Source organism: Prionailurus bengalensis, chromosome A3, assembly GCF_016509475.1.
Source record: "Prionailurus bengalensis isolate Pbe53 chromosome A3, Fcat_Pben_1.1_paternal_pri, whole genome shotgun sequence".
NCBI lineage: Eukaryota > Metazoa > Chordata > Mammalia > Carnivora > Felidae > Prionailurus > Prionailurus bengalensis.
In genome coordinates, this window is record NC_057354.1 from 65,678,844 (window position 1) to 65,696,850 (window position 18,007).

At 44.3% G+C, this 18,007-nt stretch overlaps 1 protein-coding gene across 2 annotated transcripts in view; it reads left to right on the forward strand.

Annotated features, from left to right (window-relative positions):
* PRKCE (protein kinase C epsilon) overlaps positions 1-18,007 on the forward strand; it is a 501,273-nt gene that overhangs the window by 344,621 nt on the left and 138,645 nt on the right. For both annotated transcript variants that reach the window (XM_043603304.1, XM_043603305.1), the window contains exons 9-10: positions 1,717-1,916; positions 4,575-4,748. In XM_043603304.1, coding sequence (XP_043459239.1) covers positions 1,717-1,916; positions 4,575-4,748 — 374 coding nt within the window. The remainder of the gene's footprint in view (positions 1-1,716; positions 1,917-4,574; positions 4,749-18,007) is intronic.

Below are 18,007 nucleotides of genomic sequence, written 5' to 3' on the forward strand. Positions count from 1 at the left end.
AGTGCAGGCACGAGCATTACCCAGCAGTGGTGTGGGCACAAATGGATGCAAAGACCCTTAGCAAGACACAGCATTGCTACACAACAGGGATGCCACATAGTTTCTCTTCCTTCCAGGAAGGAACACCCACAGTGACATTTTCTTTAAGCTCTAAAGCCCCTAAACACCCAAGTCCTGTTTTCCAAAATCCATTTAATAGTTTGCCTTGAAAATGGAGACATTGAGCCATTTGCTGAGACTAGAAGTTATACTCAGTAGAGGCATAAAAGAGAGGAAATGGGTGAATTGGCCAAGGGGAGAGCTTTAGACTCAGGAACCACCCTCACCCTGCCCTCCCCTCCACCCCAGCACATCTTAGAGGAACTGGACTCCAGGTCTAAGAAAGATCCAGATTCTTTGAGCAGGCTTCATGGGCCTCAGTCCTGCAAAGAAGCTGAAGATCTCTTTATGTCAGGCAGCACATGCTTATCATGCCTAACCCGGATTCCTCAGGGTTAATGGTCTGTGTTCTCCTTCGACCATCCCAGTTATTCATGAGCATCTCTTAAAACCGGAGTATGCTTTCGGTGCCCACTTCTACAATGAGGAGTGTGTGTGTGTCCTGGTGAATGAATAGCTAACAATAAAGCTTCCCCAAACAGCAAAGGTCAGGGGGTCATCCAGTGTTATCACCGCCAGGTAGTTTAGGTCACATGCTCTGCCGGGGCACAGGACTGTCCCATGGTCGTGAAATGGAACTGAGGAATCCCTGCCCCGGCTCCGATAAATTTGCAGCATGCCAGTCTCGGGAAACAGTTCTTCACTTAATGATAAGCCCATTGCTCATTTGGTTTAATATCCTCTTGGGAGATGGGTATTAGAATAAACGTAACATGGGGAGCCTGGGTGGCGCAGTCGGTTAAGCGTCCAACTTCAGCCAGGTCACGATCTCGCGGTCCGTGAGTTCGAGCCCCACGTCGGGCTCTGGGCTGATGGCTCGGAGCCTGGAGCCTGTTTCCGATTCTGTGTCTCCCTCTCTCTCTGCCCCTCCCCTGTTCATGCTCTGTCTCTCTCTGTCCCAAAAATAAATAAAAAAAAGTTGAAAAAAAATTAAAAAAAAAAAGAATAAACACAACAACAAGGCCGAGTAAAGTGCTTTACACGTTAAAGGCTTCCTGGTCCTCGCTTTTGATATAGTCATATCACCAGTGATAACTGTGATGACTGTTCTCAGTCATTGTTCTAAGTTTCAAAGGGACTTGACAGGTACCTGTTGCCTTTGAGACTCTGCAGGATTCCAGACAAGGCTAGGATTCCTGCACTACACCTAAGATAACAACAGGCTGCTAGCCAAGGGGGCTTTCAGAGAGAGGGCCGGGTTTTTGTGTAATCTGAAGGTGTTGGCTGGTGGGGACCGTGTCCTCTTGTTTGCGTACCTAGATGCCAATGAAAGCATGTACGTTACATGTACCTTAGGTGCCAATGAAAGCGTGTACGTTACACATACATTCGGTGCCAATGAAAGCGTGTACGTTACAGGTACATTCGGTGCCAATGAAGGTGTGTAGAGCAAATGAATGTGGGAAGAGATGCCACACTGGATTGGCTGCTGTGAAGAACCAGATGGAGGGTGGAGGCCTCACACTTGGGGGCAGGGGACGTTCTGAGTGCTGGGTCCTGATGGAAAGGGATCATGAGGCATGCACTAATGTGGTATCTTGTCACCCTTGGCCCTAGAAATAAAAGAACTTGAAAACAACATTCGGAAGGCCTTGTCATTTGACAACCGAGGGGAGGAGCACAGGGCGGCGGCCTGCAGCGATGGCCACCTGGCGAGCCCCGGCGAGAACGGCGAAGTGCGGCAGGGCCAGGCCAAGCGCTTGGGTCTGGATGAGTTCACCTTCATCAAGGTGCTGGGCAAAGGCAGCTTTGGCAAGGTCTGTGGCGTGCGTGGGTACAACCGCTGACTTTCTCTGCCCTGTGGCGTTGCCTCATCTATCTGATCTAAATCAGATTAAGCTATGAACATTTCAGCCCAGTCTTGTTGCGTCTTCCTTCCTTGTTCAGTGGAAACGGCCTGCGGCTGAGCAGGTGGGAGTCTGGGTTCTGCTGCTAAGTAGCTATGAGACTTCAATGTAGTTGCTTAACTTCTTTGGGATTCAGTTTTTCTCATTTGTCAGATGGTGACACAGGCATCCAGTGAGATCATGGGTAGAAGAGCACCTTGAAAAGCTTAAATTGCTTTACATGAGCTTGGCTTCCTGTTAGCAGTACTACTAGCTACTACTTCCCTTCCTCAGAGCTCCATGCGAAATTTTGGCTTTCATTCGTTGCAAAGACTTTAAAAAATGAACTCTAGAATCGCTGCACTCAGTGAGCTTGGGGCTCAAAGCAAATCTGAGTGTGGGTTATTTTGAAAGGTAAACGCTATTGAACCGACTTTTCTGGCACTTACTACATGTTGGGTTTATCCTCCACATTGGCGAGAGAATGAGGATAATCATCTCATGTCTTGGGTCTTGCTTTGCCCTCGGTGCCAGGCTCTCTGTCCTGCCCCACACTGAGGTGAGCAGAACCATGCAGGGTAGGGGTGCCAAGCGTGTCCCGTGAAGCTTTCGTGGCGATCAGGCACGATTCTGATGGCTGGCAAAGTGGGGTGTGTAAATACTGTTCGTTTTAGAAAGAAGGTGTAAGGGCAGAAAGCCAGGGATGTCGGCTAACATTTCAGCCAAGACCCCCGATGATTCCCTCGCTCTTCTCAAAGGCAGGAGTCCACGGGAGGTGTCTCCCCAGGCCCTGTTCTGGGGCCCAGGCACCCCCCCCCCCCGCCCCGCAGCTCCCCAGGGTCACGTGCCCTCCCGTGTCCTGGACTCTTGAAAGCCTCAGCCGGTGGGTCAGGCAGCTTGCGGAGCTGCTGAACCGCTCTACTGCTCTTGAAGGGAAGGGCTCAGGAAGCCTCCAGGGTATGGGCCTACCCCCTGGCCCCTCACCTGCCCCATCTCCTCCTGAGATTACTGTAGCAGGAAGGTAACCAGAGGGGGCTTAAATGGCAAATGCTGAAGCAATCACATTCCTCAGAGACCGAGTAAGTAAGAAGCAGGCCCCAGTCCCTTGGTCCAGGCCTAACTCCGGGATGTGAGCCACTTTAATTTTGAACAAGATTCAAGGTAAACAAGCAGGCTCAGAGTTTCCAGGTCTCCATACTGTGTAGGCAGGATGGGAACTTGGAAGACTCTGGAGTATTTAGGTTGTTTCTTGGGGAAAATTGCAGCCAACGTTGGAGCTAGCTTTAAAGAGTGAATTACGTGTGGGCGACGAAAGGTCCTTAGGTAGACCCCTGAATTCCCTCTTGAGGCTTCTGAGTTCCCACTCTTGAGAACTGGCAGCTCACCTTGGAATAGTGTGCTTAGGAGCTGTTTAAAAGGAGAAAGGCTTGTCATGTTGTGCAGAAATGAGTGCAAAAATATCAAGTGATAGGAGGACTTTAATAAACTGGTAATTTGCCCTCTGGAAAAGGAATCACATTCCCAGTGTTAGAAGAAACCACAAAGGCAAACATGACTGATGTAGCTACATGAGGACAAGTGATCCTGTCTGATAGAAGATAGAACAGAAAATCCTAAAACAGGCTTAGACAAACCTTTGCAGAAAGCAAAGTGTTAGCATCTTTATATACAAAACTCCTACAAACTCATAAGAAAATAATATAAAGTAGTAGATAACTAGACAAAGTTACCTTGACAAATATAAATTGACAGTTCACACAATTAGAGGAAAAATTTTTTCAAGTTTCTCTTAAATACAGAGAACAAACTGAGGGTTGCTGGAGGGGAGGTAAGTGGGGGTTGGGCTAAATGGGTGATGGGCATTAAGGAGGGCATTTACTGGCATGAGTAAGTGATAAATCACAAAATTCTACTTCTGAAACCATTATTACACTATATGTTAACTAATGGGGATTTAAACAAAATTTAAAATTAAAAACAAGTTTCACTGCAAGTTAAAACAGCCTGGAGGTTATATATCACACCTGTTACATGAGCAAAAATGCTTTTTAAGTGAAAACACCCAATGTGGGTACATTGCCATAAAACTAAGGCACCTCTCCACTCCTGATGGCAAATTCTGTTGTACATCCTTTTTGAAATTCAAGAAATGTGCAAAATATTTAACGCTGTAGTCAACTTCTAAGACTTTCTAGCTTAAGGATATGGTTGAAAAAAAAAAGTACATGTACAAAAACACCCAATCCAATAAATATATATTTATTTATTGAAATCAAGAATCAGATGCTTAACAGACTGAGTCACCTAGGTGCTCCAGTAATATGTTTACTTGAGTTAAATATAAGCATCCCTGATAATGTTGGTGACGATGTAGGTGATGAAACCTTATGAAATCACGTTCGTTTAAACAAAATTATATGTAAAATAGTATGATTATAAGCAGGACAAATCTATATGAACATATGAACAATTATTTAACAGATATGTATTGCTTCTTTTTTTTTTTTCTATGCTAGAGATTGACTTGTGTTTCTTCTTTGGATTCCATGCATGGATAGATTGCTATGAGTGGTTTTGGTTCATTTGCAGGTCATGTTGGCCGAACTGAAAGGCAAAGATGAAGTATATGCTGTGAAAGTTTTAAAGAAGGATGTCATCCTCCAGGATGATGATGTGGACTGCACGATGACAGAGAAGAGGATTTTGGCTCTGGCGCGGAAACACCCGTACCTAACCCAACTCTATTGCTGCTTTCAGACCAAGGTATGTCTAGGAAGAAGCCACCATCTTGAGGTAGTGCTGTATGATGTGATGGTATCTTGATGTCTGATTAAAAATATCAATTATAGACCCTCTCCATTATTTTCTAACAGGCCTTGTGAAGTGGCATGGATTTTACCCTTGAAAAGATCAGGGTATATCTGAACGGCATCCTCTTTTTTAAGGGTGTGGAATTTTCCATTCAGGGTTGTGCTCGTGAAGGGATGAGAGAGCAATAGAACTTTGCAAATGCAGCTGGACAAAGCCAAATGGCTAAACCCAGTGTTTGCTCCCTGGAAAAAACAACAGGTGTGATTAGTCCTTGCTCTTCTCCTAACTTTCTATCATTAGGCAAATCACTTAAGTTCTCTGTTGCCTTCAGATCAAATGAAAAGGAGTAAAGCCCGCCCTGACCACTTCTGACTTGTATAATGTCATATGAGGCAGAGGATGTGGACAAGTGCTTACAATGCTCATTTTCAGCTGGCTGTGCGGGAGCCTGGGAACCAGAAGGTGGCAGTAAAGAAATGAAAATAATTTGTAGCTGCATTATGGAGTCTGACCAATGACTATCGTAACTGATTTTGTAACTTACTGTTTGTTAGTAAAGAAGAGAAATGCCAACATTCTTTATGAAGCTCCTGTTTTATTTCCCCTTTTGTTACGGGGAGTGAAGGTCTTTTATGGTGGCTTATGGGTTTGTCGTCCTCAGCTTCTTGAGAAGGCAAAGGCAACCTCACCTGAAACTCCCCCCCGTGCCCATCTGGAGCCCAGACAGTACAGGGCACCATCATGGAGAGACGATCTCTTGCCCCTTGGCACACTCTCACCTCTATGTCACTGCCATGATGTTCTTCCACTTTGAATTCAACTATTATTGGTCATTTGGCAAATTTTTATTTTATGGTATTTTATTGACTTCTTCCCATGTGCCAGGTACTGGAGATACAACGGTATCTCCAGTCTCTCACCTCAGGGAATTTACAGTCTCTTTGGTACACTGTTTTTCAAAGGGTATTTCTCTGAACCCTCATCACTTGAGAAATTCTAAGAATAAAGGATCCTTTGGCCCATAGTTTGGGGAATTGAAATTTTGACTTCTTCTAGACTGCTTCAACATGTACTTGCTTATTTAACTCCCTGAGGAGAAATGCAATGGGGGGGGAAAAAAAGATTGCCTGTGTTTAATCTACTATTTCCCAATTATTTGATCTCAAGCTCCACTTCTACAATCACCTATTCCACACTGAGAAACAGTGATCTAGTGGATATTTCCTATCCCTCTGATCTCTCAGGAAGATAAGAAACACCTTCTGAAAATCTGGAAATCCCTTTTCTGAACAGGTGCAGGAGTCATTAGCTATCCTTGTTTTTGAAATGTGTTATGTAATTCCTAATATTTGTGGGTCTATGCATGTATGTGTACATATGCGGAGCTCAACATGGTAAAAGAGGATCAGTCATATGGTTAACTTTTTCTTTTCTCCACTCGAGTGTAATTTTAGATTAATGAAAAAATGTGTCCTGTAAGTCTTTATCTTCCATGGCACCTATCACAGGGCCTCACATTTGGTGGGTATTCACTATCAGAATTGGAGGGTTGGAAGATTTTATAAAAATTCTCTCTTCTACTCTACTTTTTGCACCAGTGAGAAAATCAGATGTCAACGAAGTAGAAGTCTTTTGCCTATAGACACTCTGTTTTGGCCACAGTGGACTTAGCATCTGGTCTCTGGGACTCCTAGTCCAGTGGGACCTTGCTCTGATATCACACTGATATTCTCTCTTGCCTGACCCAGCACCGTGCCCCCCTCTGTGGCAGGAGATTTCCCCCTCTTCCCCTACCCCTAGCAGGTAGCCATCTCTTTCCCTGTCTGAGGTGGTTTCATGGGTAGAGATCCACACTGGTGTTTTTTCTTTGGACATATTGCCAAGAGGTTCAACATTCTTGGGAAGCCACAGTGGAGGGTCAGCTTTCCTACACCTCTTGTTGAATAAGTGAGATATGGGAATGGATGTCTTCCATGTCACCAGTGTTCTCCTCTGTGCATTGTAGAATATCAAGGCTAAGGTTCCTCACTGTATGGCAGCTTTTGGAACACAAAGCAGTATTTAATAAACACCATGGATTTCCTTTATGGGAGAACAATACCCAAACTGACACATGGAGATTGGGGTCTGGATGGCTAAAGCATGGGGTTGGGGAGAGAAGAGACTTTAGTAGTTCAGATATTTACTAACTCTTTCTCTCAGGCTGATGTCAGGTAGCTATAGTTACAGGAGCAACTTTGCCCCACCTCTTCCCTGCCACCATCATTCCATAGAGAAATAGCACACCCCACTTTACACAGCAGACATATGTTCATCTCAGTTTTTGAAAGTGAATCATATTTTAACTTCACTGAAGGACCTTAGCTTATTAATGAAAGCAGTCTTACGAAGAATCATTTTATGAACTCCCAACTTCTAGAAAAGGTGACTTTTCCTCTGACAACCAGTAGTCATGTTTTTTTTTAACATTTATTTATTTTTGAGAGACAGAGAGAGACAGACCATGAGTGGGGGAGGAGCAGAGAGAGAAGGAGACACAGAATCCAGAGCAGGCCTAGGCTCTGAGCTGTCAGCACAGAGCCCAATGCGGGGCTCGAACCCAGGAACCATGAGATCATGACCTGAGCCGAAGCCGGCCGCTTAACCGACTGAGCCACCCAGGTGCCCCCAGTAGTCATGGTTTTAAAGAGTAGCTATTATTCACTCACCTGACTATGAGGTAGGTGCTGGCTCTAGGTTTATCAGCAAAATGTGGAGGGGTTTACTCCATAAGCAATGGGGAGTTTATACTCTTTCTGTAAACAAATGGCAGCAAAGAGTATTGGGTGGGTGTTCAAACTAGGAGGACTCAGAGAAGAGGTGCTCTTGGGGTTTGGAGTTGGGAGGGTGCTCAAGCCAGGCTGTGAGGAGGGGAGGATTGGGCCAGGGTCTGGGTGGGAACAGGAACCGGGCTCAGTAGCCATAGCTCAGTCTGGCTTTCATTTCACTTTTCCTGAAAAGAAAGGACCCTGAACCTGGTTTCAACTAAGACTCTAATACATGATAAAGGAATGTGAGATCTGATTGCAATCCTATTAAGATTTCTTTCATTCTTACTTAATTATGACACACAAAGCAGCAATAATGTTAAGTCAGGTTTAATTACTTTTAGGTGAGCCTTTGTTTTTCAGTGTGTAGGGGAAAAGGCCCCCATAGAAACACACCCTTAGAACTTCTTGATAGTTTGCACATAGCTTCAGGCCACACTTATACAGATTGCCCGATGGGACTTAAATGTGTGTGAGGTGTGGGTGCCATGTCTGGTGTGGTGACCAATGGTGATGAGTATATAAACCTACTGGCACCAGTCATGATGTCAAGTCGTGAATTAGATATGGTCCTCACAGCCCACTGAAGGTACGATTCAAGGCCAATTTGGCCTTTTCTGTGCCGTGCCTACCTGCCATTGGTTCATATACTCTGATCCTTCTCCTGAAGATCTGGAAGGAAGAAAAGCAAATGAAACAGCTCCATTGTTCCAGTGCTAGTAAGAAAAGGCAGACAGGCCAGTAAATTAAGCCAGTAACTTCAATTTCAGTCAAATTCAAACCAGTATATTTGATCTCAGTTCCTGCTATGCTGTGTGTTCTTGGGGCTGGTGGAGTAGCCTGAACTAGGGAAAGCTACACAACTGTATTTAATTAACTATCAAATATATAGTATGAAAGGTGGATCAGGGACTTCCAACTCCAGCTGAGATAGAGAACCCTCATTTCTATCAGACCCTCTCTCTCACAACTAAAGAACCCTCAATGTAATTCTTATTTCATAAAGGCATTATGCTCATCAAGATTGACATAGCCATCCAGAATTACAGTATCATCTATTGATACAGATGAGAAACTAAAATTTCCATATTTAAAACTTCCAGATGACTTTTAAATGGATGATGTTAAACTGCTATCAATGGTATTTATTATTTTCACACACACAATAACTGTTTCTTGGTTAAAAAAGTAGTGTCCATAATGATTTCAATGAATATACAGGTATTTTTGAGCATCTATTATAGGCTAGACACTGCTAGATTCTGGGGCTACAAAGCTCCAAACATACCAACTCTGAACTCAGGGGGATGACTGTCTACTGGGGAGACAGATGTGCAGAGTGATGGACAGCTCTTCTAATGGGGCCACGGAGATGAAACATTTGAAGCCCTGCAAAGGGTAGTTGGAAAGGCTTCCTAGAGGAGGTGAAACAAAACCAGGACCTTAAAGCATGGGTGGCATTTGAAAGAGGGTAAGGGCAGAGAGATGACTGAGGAAACCTAGAACTTATCGACCAATCTCCTCTTCGACACTGTTTTCCCAACGCTGGAACTCTCACCTCTTTCTGTGCCCTACTTCCGCAAGCAAATGAAAATGGCTGAACAACAGCAGTGAAGGAGAGGAAGAGTAGAGGATGTTGAGAAAATTCCTGCACCTGCGAGATCAGATGATTGGTAGAGAGGGGGCGGAAGTGCAGTTGGCCTTTGGACAACACGCTCTCGAACTGGCACACTTATGTGCGGCTTATTTTCGAGACAGTACAGGACTACAAACGTGTCTTCTCTTCCTCAAGGTTTTCTTAATAACATTTTCTTTTCTCTAGCTTACTTCATTGTAAGAATACAGTGTGTAATACATATTACATACAAAATATGTGCTCATCGACTGACTATGTTCTCAGCAAGGCTTCTGTGCAATCGTAGACTATTGGTAAAGTTTTGGGGGGAGTCAAGTTCTATGCAGATTTTTGACTGTGCAGGGACTGCGCACCCCAACTGCCATGTTGTTCCAGACCTACTGCACTATGAGCCAACCTCACTGGGCGAGGCACCCAGTGCAGCTCCACAAGTTACAGGTTTGGTCAAAGTCAGGGCTTAGGGCAAGGAGTGACTTCAGGAACTGCCTCTTCAGGCCTCTCACTCATGCACAGAAATCTTAGGGATGAGAGAGCCACTGAGTGATGGGTTTGTTTTTGCTTTTGTTTTTGTTTTTGTAGTTACAGGAAATAAAATTCTCAGGCATTTTTAGATTCTATGTATGAACCCCATTGTGAAATCATTGCTTCCGACTGGATCCCATAAAACTTGTCTTGAGTAATTTCATCCACGATTTTTCCTCTTTAAAAATATTAATCTCTACCTCATCGCACCCATCCCCCTCCCTATGGCATTTCCCGCCAGGCCTGGGAAGCTAGCTCCTGGAGGGCTGTGCCTCTCTCAGCTGCTGTGAAGGAAACAGAGGGTGAACTCCTAGAGAATCTCCCTTGGCCAGGTTCCCTCGCTGCCCTGGGGGAAATGCAGAATGGAAAAATCCTTAAAAAGCAACTGGAGACATTTTTCAAATGAGTTTTAGTAATCCGTGTGAGCGTAGGGTGAGAACTACAGAGCAGGGGTGTTGACAGCATAGGGAAAAAAATGACAGTTGCAAGGAACCCTGATGTTTGTTTTGATCATTGTTTCTGTAGGATGGCAAACACAAAAGCAAAAAGCAAAGTTAAAAATTAGGCCGTTGGGAGATATTTTGAAAAACAGATGACTGTGTCAGATTATAAGAGCCAAGAAACAGTTGAACAAAGTATGCCTCCTACTAGAGCGTGCTTGTATGAGGCAGCCAGACGTGGAAGGGGCTGGAGGAGTTTTGACTGGAACTGGTGCCTCACAAGAGTAGACTGACATGTTCAACACCATGAGTTGGCGTGTGGGTCAGAAAGCCACCTGGTAATCAAGATGCTCGCAAATCAAACTAGTATGGCGGACAGATTCAATTCTCTTGAGGAGGGGTGGTCTGAGGCCATGGAGGGCTGGTGGGGATTGAGAGGGGGGAGAGAGAGAGAGAGAGAGAGAGAGAGAGAGAGAGAGAGAGAGAGAGAGGAAATGTGGGTGGGGAGAGAGAGGGAGAGAGAGAGAAAGTGTGTGTGTGTGTGTGTGTGTGTGTGTGTGTGTGTGTGTGTGTGTTTGGTAGGATGTGTCTATGTGCGGACAGGCCAGGCATGCCCAAGCCAGTCAGAGGAGATAAGAGTTTTCATAATCAGGCAAGGCTTCACAGAGGAGAAGGATCTGACTCAGGTCTTGAAACATACCAGGATACATTCTACCTGATGAAACAAAGGTTATAGAGTTAATTAATGTTCATGTGCCCTGGGGGCAGAGAGGTATGCATGTTGGCTCTTAATCTACGATGCTCCTGCCTCTTTGCCTCTAAGGAAACCTTGCATTTGCTTTTAAAAATGCTTTTAAAAATGCTTTTTAAAGTTGCTTTTAAAAATGCTTTCGCTTATATCAGCCATTGAACATGCCCTAAATGTGTCTTTGGGAGGCGAGTATGGTTACTCTCTCTTTCAGACGGGAAACTGAGGCCCAGCAAGGCCTTACAACTTGTCTGTAATAGAATCCAGATTGGAATGGAGATTTCCTGATGGCCCTTGTTCACACATTATTCTGTGGAGCTCCTTCCTACTGTTTAAATTCTCTACTTCAGATAGCCTCACCTCCAAACTCCTTTCCCCTGTCTCCATTTGCTATCACACATAGGAGAAAGGGTCTAAGGATGATAGTTCTATCTGACTTGGACCCAGTGAGATTGAGATTTTAAAAAATGCTGGCAGATATAGTAGGATCTATCAGACCGTTTCTGGAAATGTGTCTGTTTTCTGGGAGTGCAAGAGAAGGGAAGAGAAAGGGACCTAGGCACAGGAATTAGAGCTCTTTCTCTACATGAGGAGGTAATGTTTTGACACACCCATCATAAGTTGAAAATATGCTCAGAATACTTACATCAGCCTACAGTTGGGCAAAATCATCTAACACCAAGCCTATTTTATAACAAACTGTTGCGTATCTCATGTGATTGGTTCAATACTGTCCTGAAGTGAAAAACAGAATGGTTGTATGGATACAGATTGGTTGTAAGCACGCGGACTGTTGACCCTGGTGACCATGTCACTGACTAGGAACTGGGGCTCATGCCATTGCCCAGCCTCAAAAGGGAGTACCGCAATCACTGGCCTGTGTAAAGGTCAAAATTTGAAGTACAGTTTCCACTGAAAGCATATTGCTTTCACTACATCGTAAATCACAAACATCATAAATTGAGCCATCGGAAATCAGGGACTGTCCATATATCCGAAATGGGCAGGAATAGGATGAGGTCCTCACACCTGACCACTCAGCCATCACTTACTGAGCAACCACTATGTACCACGCCATGGGTGTCATGACACCATGCTACCTGCTGAAGGAGTTAGTGGTGAACCAGATAGTTATGTTTCCTGGCCTTATGGAACCCAAAGCTTCACTGGAACATGTTTGTTGCGCCACGGTGTGAGAAGTGCTGGCATGCACCTACTGCCCAGAGCTCGTTGCTTTGTTTTCTTTCCGAAACTGTTGTCCTTGGCTTTTAAAAAATAATATTTAATTTTGGAGCACCTGGGTGGCTCAGTTGGTTGAGCGTCTGGCTCTTGGTTTCAGCTCAGGTCATGATCTCATGTTAAATGAGTTAAAAGAGCCCCATGTCAGGCTCTGTGCTGACAGTACAGAGCCTGCTTGGGATTCATTCTCCCTCTCCCTCTCTCTCTCTCTCCCTCCCTCTCTTCCCCTCCCCCACTCATACATGCACACATGCTCTCTCTCATGCTCTCAAATAAAAACTTTAAAAAAATAAAAAATATTTAAATTTTATCACAGAGCATTTTTGTTCATTGTAGAAAATTTGGAAAATTCAGAAAAGCTCAAGAAAATAAGAGTGATTCTAATGACTACTATTTGATGTATTTTCAGTTTAAAAGTAGTTATCTGTTTATTTATAAAGTTGATATTCTATATGATAAACTGTTTCACCAGGTGACAGCGTATAACCATCCCCATTGTCACTATTCTTCCATCAAATGATTTCCAAGGTCTCTACAATATGTGAGGGCCTCTTGTAGAGAAGTGCTGTTATTTGGGAGCTACCGGCCACCAGTCCATGCTTGGCTTCCTGTAGAGCTGGCATCAGCAGGAAGTGAACCAGAAGGTGCTGCCCAGAAATGGCTTTTGCCTCTCTGCAACAGAACTGCCTCTTTCTATGGCCATTTCTCTCTCTCTAGAACATAAACTCGAGTGCAAATTGTAAATAATCTACCTGACATTGACATATGGCAGAGTAAGATTTAAACGCTCTTACCCGTAGGTAAGGAATATACTTACCCGTATCTTCCTAAACTATCTGCATATTCTTCTAAGCTGTAATTTTTGCATGAGGTTTTGTGGAGGTGCGGTGTGTGCCTGCATGTGTGTGCACACGCATGAGGACACACAGACCCTGGATATGCCGTGGCAAGGGAACCCTCGCTCACCTCCCTCTCCCAAAGGAGCACTTCTAACTTCTTCACACATTAGGATTCCAAGTAACCTAGCATTTGAAGAGGGGATTTCACTTCAAAACAAAACAACAGTTTAAAACCACTGTAACTTCTGAGAGTCTGGAATAAATCTTGATGATTTTTACCTACCCATATGTAAGCTGATGTTTATATGGAGCAGCGGTTCCTGAAGACTGTCATTACAAAGGTCCTTCCATTACTAAAACAGGCGCATTCCTGAGATTTAGGTAAAGATGGAATTTGGGGAAGCAGATTTAAAACCTAGATTTCTAGTATTTTCTGTGAGTGCCATCTCTGAATGGGTTGGATGGTTAATACAAGCATTTGCAGAAAACAGTACCTAGAAGCAAGTGTATAAACCACTTTGGCTCACTGAGGAAGGTTTTCTACCAGAGAGAGAGAGAGAGGGAAGTAGATGGAACGTGGCTAGGATATGCCACTCTGATGACGAGAAAGTTGGTCATGAAGCTCTGCTCTGTGCCAGCACCCTATCAGGTGCCATTGGAAGATAGCAGGGACTGTAACTCTTCTGTTCAAGGCGAGTAGATAAAATATACATTAATCAGTAACTGAGAATATAGTATGTGATGAGGGGCACAGAGTGGCTTCTACTTAATGAGCACCTATTATGTGGTGAGTCTTGCATAGAACCGATATAATCTCACACAAACTTTCATGGGGTGTGATGCTTCTGCCGTCTCTTTGGGCAGATGAGGAAACTGAGGTCGGGGTGCTCAACAGCTTGGCCAGGCTCACACAGATCTGGGGCTCAGAGCACAGGGAGCCACAGGGAAGAAGGGCTTGCCAGGAACAGACCCGCCAGTGAAAGGAGAGCAATGGCTGTGCTGAAACAGGAGGCCCACAGTGGGAGGGCATGAGAAAGACACCTTCCTGAGGAGGTGCTGACCAAGCTGGGGAGATCTTACAAGGCCCGGCAAGCAGTCTGGACTTACTCTGGAGATAAAAGATTCCTGGAGGGTCACATGGGAAGTGAGGACTTAGTGCAGCGTGACGCCTCCGTGTGCCATGGACGAAAGGGAGAAAGGAAAAGCAGACATACTGGGAAAGAGGCTGTTTCAATAACCCACATGTGTCCAGAGGCAGTAAGAGAGAGCTTCTGAAGGAAGAATTGCCACAGGCCATTCGACCTTCCCTCTGCATCTAGAAAGGCTGGTGAAGAAAGTAGAGTGTTCCTTTGGATAGTCTAGAAAATATTGGTGGTGTAATCCCAGACAGATTAGAAATGTGAATTTAGATAGCTGCCAGTTGGGTTCGGTGACCTACACACCTCTAAGGTGTCCTTTGCTCACAGTTCATGGGTACACAGAATCAGATTTAAATACAAAGTTTCAACTTGAAATCTAAAACCAGAGGGCCAAGTCATCGAACCCATTCACCAAACAAAGCCAGTTTCCTCATTGGTTGACATCAGACCTCCCACCTTCCCCCAACACCATCTGCTGGGTTTCGGGATTTACTCTGTGTGTGTGTGTGTGTGTGTGTGTGTGTGTGTGTGTGTGTCTGTGTCTGTGTCCGTTTTTAGATTCATGTTGAATTTTGATAGTAGACTGATGTTTTACACACGGGGCAATTTGGAGAAGTCAGTCTATTGAGATTGCTCAATTTAGGCAGCAGGCTTTCCTCACATAACCTGAACTTTTTGTTACAATGGTCTCAGGTACTTCAGATGGCCCTGCTGGCCATTAATGCTTTGACTTTGAGATCTTGCCAGACAGTGGGTATGTCCCATTCAGCTACTTGTGTGTGTTTGTGCCTTGTTGATTTGTAGGGAAAATGGGATATAGGAAAGAAGGCACTGTGAATCAAGGAATTCTGGTTCTTGTTCTGGTTCTGACACTGATGGTTCTTAGATATTTCTCTGGGCATTGATTTCCTCACTCATCATAAAAGCTGGGGGAGGACACACAGAAAGAATTAGACAGCATGATCTATAGGATTTTAAAGATCTTTGAAAATGCAACTCACTGGGAACCATACACAGGACCCTTCCAGACTTGCTTGCTGCTAATGTGAGAGAAAAACAAGGATGAAATCAATGAACAGTGCTTCTATTTAGTCTTCCCTTTTCAGAGCTCAATTCAGTAAAGGCTTCTACTTGATCAAAGCCTTTACGTTCACAGGGCTTTCCTTCTTCATCAGGGTTCCAAATTCAGACATACTTTCAATGACTAATGGTGCCACATCGGAAGAGCTCCTAGGAGGTATTATTGTGCTCTCATTAAAGCATAGCACAGTTTCTAGCACACAGAAGGCACAATAAATGTTAGCTTCTGTCTTACCTAGTTAACAATTTCAATATCCTTTACAAAGATAGGCCCCAAACTGGATAGAGAGCTTTGTCCTGCTTTGTTTGCCTATAATGATTACCTCTTCTGACCAGTGGGCCAGTTGTTCATGAAACAGACTTGAGCCCCCATTGTTGGTAGATTTGACCCCCAGGCATACTGGCTAAACAGAGAAAATATATATTACCTGTCCCCTAACCTGAGCCCAGATTGTCCTTGACTATAGCTGTGGCCCATTCTCTGAATTCGTCTGTTCCTCTCATAAGTACATCAGGAGGGGCCATCCTTTTTTTTTTTTTTTTTTTTTCAACGTTTATTTTTATTTTTGGGACAGAGAGAGACAGAGCATGAACGGGGGAGGGGCAGAGAGAGAGGGAGACACAGAATCGGAAACAGGCTCCAGGCTCTGAGCCATCAGCCCATAGCCTGACGCGGGGCTCGAACTCACGGACCGCGAGATCGTGACCTGGCTGAAGTCGGACGCTTAACCGACTGCGCCACCCAGGCGCCCCGGGGCCATCCTTTTTGAAGAAGTGTCTGCTCAACTAGAAAATGAATGCTCTGTTACATCCTTTTTCTTAATTATAAAATCTTTTCTTAATGATGAAATCAATTACACTTAGAAGTGTAACTAGTTAAGGTGTGAGGAACACGCCTGTGATTATATGTCCCTAGGAGTTAAGTAATTCATCCTTCTGACTCCCCAACCCATAACTTGAACTAGGGCCAACACAAGGTTGCCATGACAGTGGTTTCTGCATATCCCCTCTAAATGCTTTGTTTCATCCACAAGATTCTAGTGAATTCTTGCTAGACACTTTGTCTCCTTCCTATGACTGAGATGGTGGATGGAGGGGGTCACATATTGGGGCCAGGTCCCCAATGTGAGAGGAAGAGGTTACTGGTTCCAGTAAAGAATATCTTGGGCAAAGCTGCCCTTGTGGTGGTCTGAGAAAGGGGGACAAGGGTCATCTAGGTGGGCTAGTCCTCACCTTCCATTTCAGGGTCGTCCTTGGCTCAATAATGACAATACTATAGCAACAATTTCTATAGGACTCATTATACTCCACGTTCAATTTCAAACATTTTATATCTATTAACTCATTTAATTTTCAAGTCAAGCCTCTGAGGTAGACCTATTATTCCAAAGAGAGGTCACACAGCTGGAAGTGGCAGAGCCTGGATTCACACTCCATTGGCTTCTAGAAACTTCATTTTGTCTGAATATCCAGTGCAGATTAGGCCCCTGAGACTGATGAACACAAACCAAACTCCTAAGAGACCAGGTGTAAATAAAATGGTGGTTGGTTGATTTACGGTGGAGTGACTACTTATGTCTGTTGCTCAGGGCATTCTGGAATAATTCCTTGGGGAGTAGTATTTTAGGCAATCTGAATTGTATTGGGAAAGCAATGGAAGGAAAAACAGACCCTCTTATTCCTGTTATGAGACCTTTACTTTGCAGGGGCGATAAGAAGTCGAAACATCTACTCTTGACCCCATTGGGGCATTTTATTTTACCATGATGTTCCAGGGATAATATAAACAGAGAATAAAGAATTCTCTCAGCGCCCCCCCCCCCTCCGCCATGGCATGGCAGAAGGTACAAATTAACTCCTTTGTTGGGTCAATATGATATCTACTTGGGATTCGTCAGCAGCATGTAATCCATTTTATCAGGAATACTTATGTACAGGTTGCTAGGGAACTAAGCTCATTACCTGGCCCTGGCTCTTAGAGCTGAGCTGCTCAGCTCTAAGGCTCAATTTGGGCCTGGCTAACTGATAATTACAGGAGTGGTGATGAGGTTTGAGGCCTTCCCTGGTCCTCCAGAAAGAGCATGGAGAATGCAGTATGGTAAGAGTCTGAGGAAGGAGTGGTTGGGGATAATGATGGCTTTGTTCTTAGCGTTTCTTCATTATTTATCCAGCTGACACCCATTTTGTTTTGTTTTGGCTTTCAAGTCATAGATTGATAACCTCCTTTATCAAGTCCTGACTTATGAAGGCTTCCTAGATGCACCGGTGTTAACACTAGAAACACTCAAACACAACCAAATGAAATGCACTGCTGTTAATGTGGCAATAATCCCATAGTCTAATTCACTCAGACTTTTTTTTTTCCTATGGGGGAATTTATTAGAAATACGGGAAGTTGGGGCGCCTGGGTGGCGCAGTCGGTTAAGCGTCCGACTTCAGCCAGGTCACAATCTCGCGGTCCGTGAGTTCGAGCCCCGCGTCGGGCTCTGGGCTGATGGCTCAGAGCCTGGAGCCTGTTTCCGATTCTGTGTCTCCCTCTCTCTCTGCCCCTCCCCCGTTCATGCTCTGTCTCTCTCTGTCCCAAAAATAAATAAACGTTGAAAAAAAAAAAAAAAAAGAAATACGGGAAGCATTTCTTGTACATAAATTAGAAGTGAACCTCAAAGAAGTAGAAGTGACAAGAAAACTTGAAAATAAAATCTGACCCTTAAAAAAAAATTTATATATATATATATATATATATACACACATACACATACAT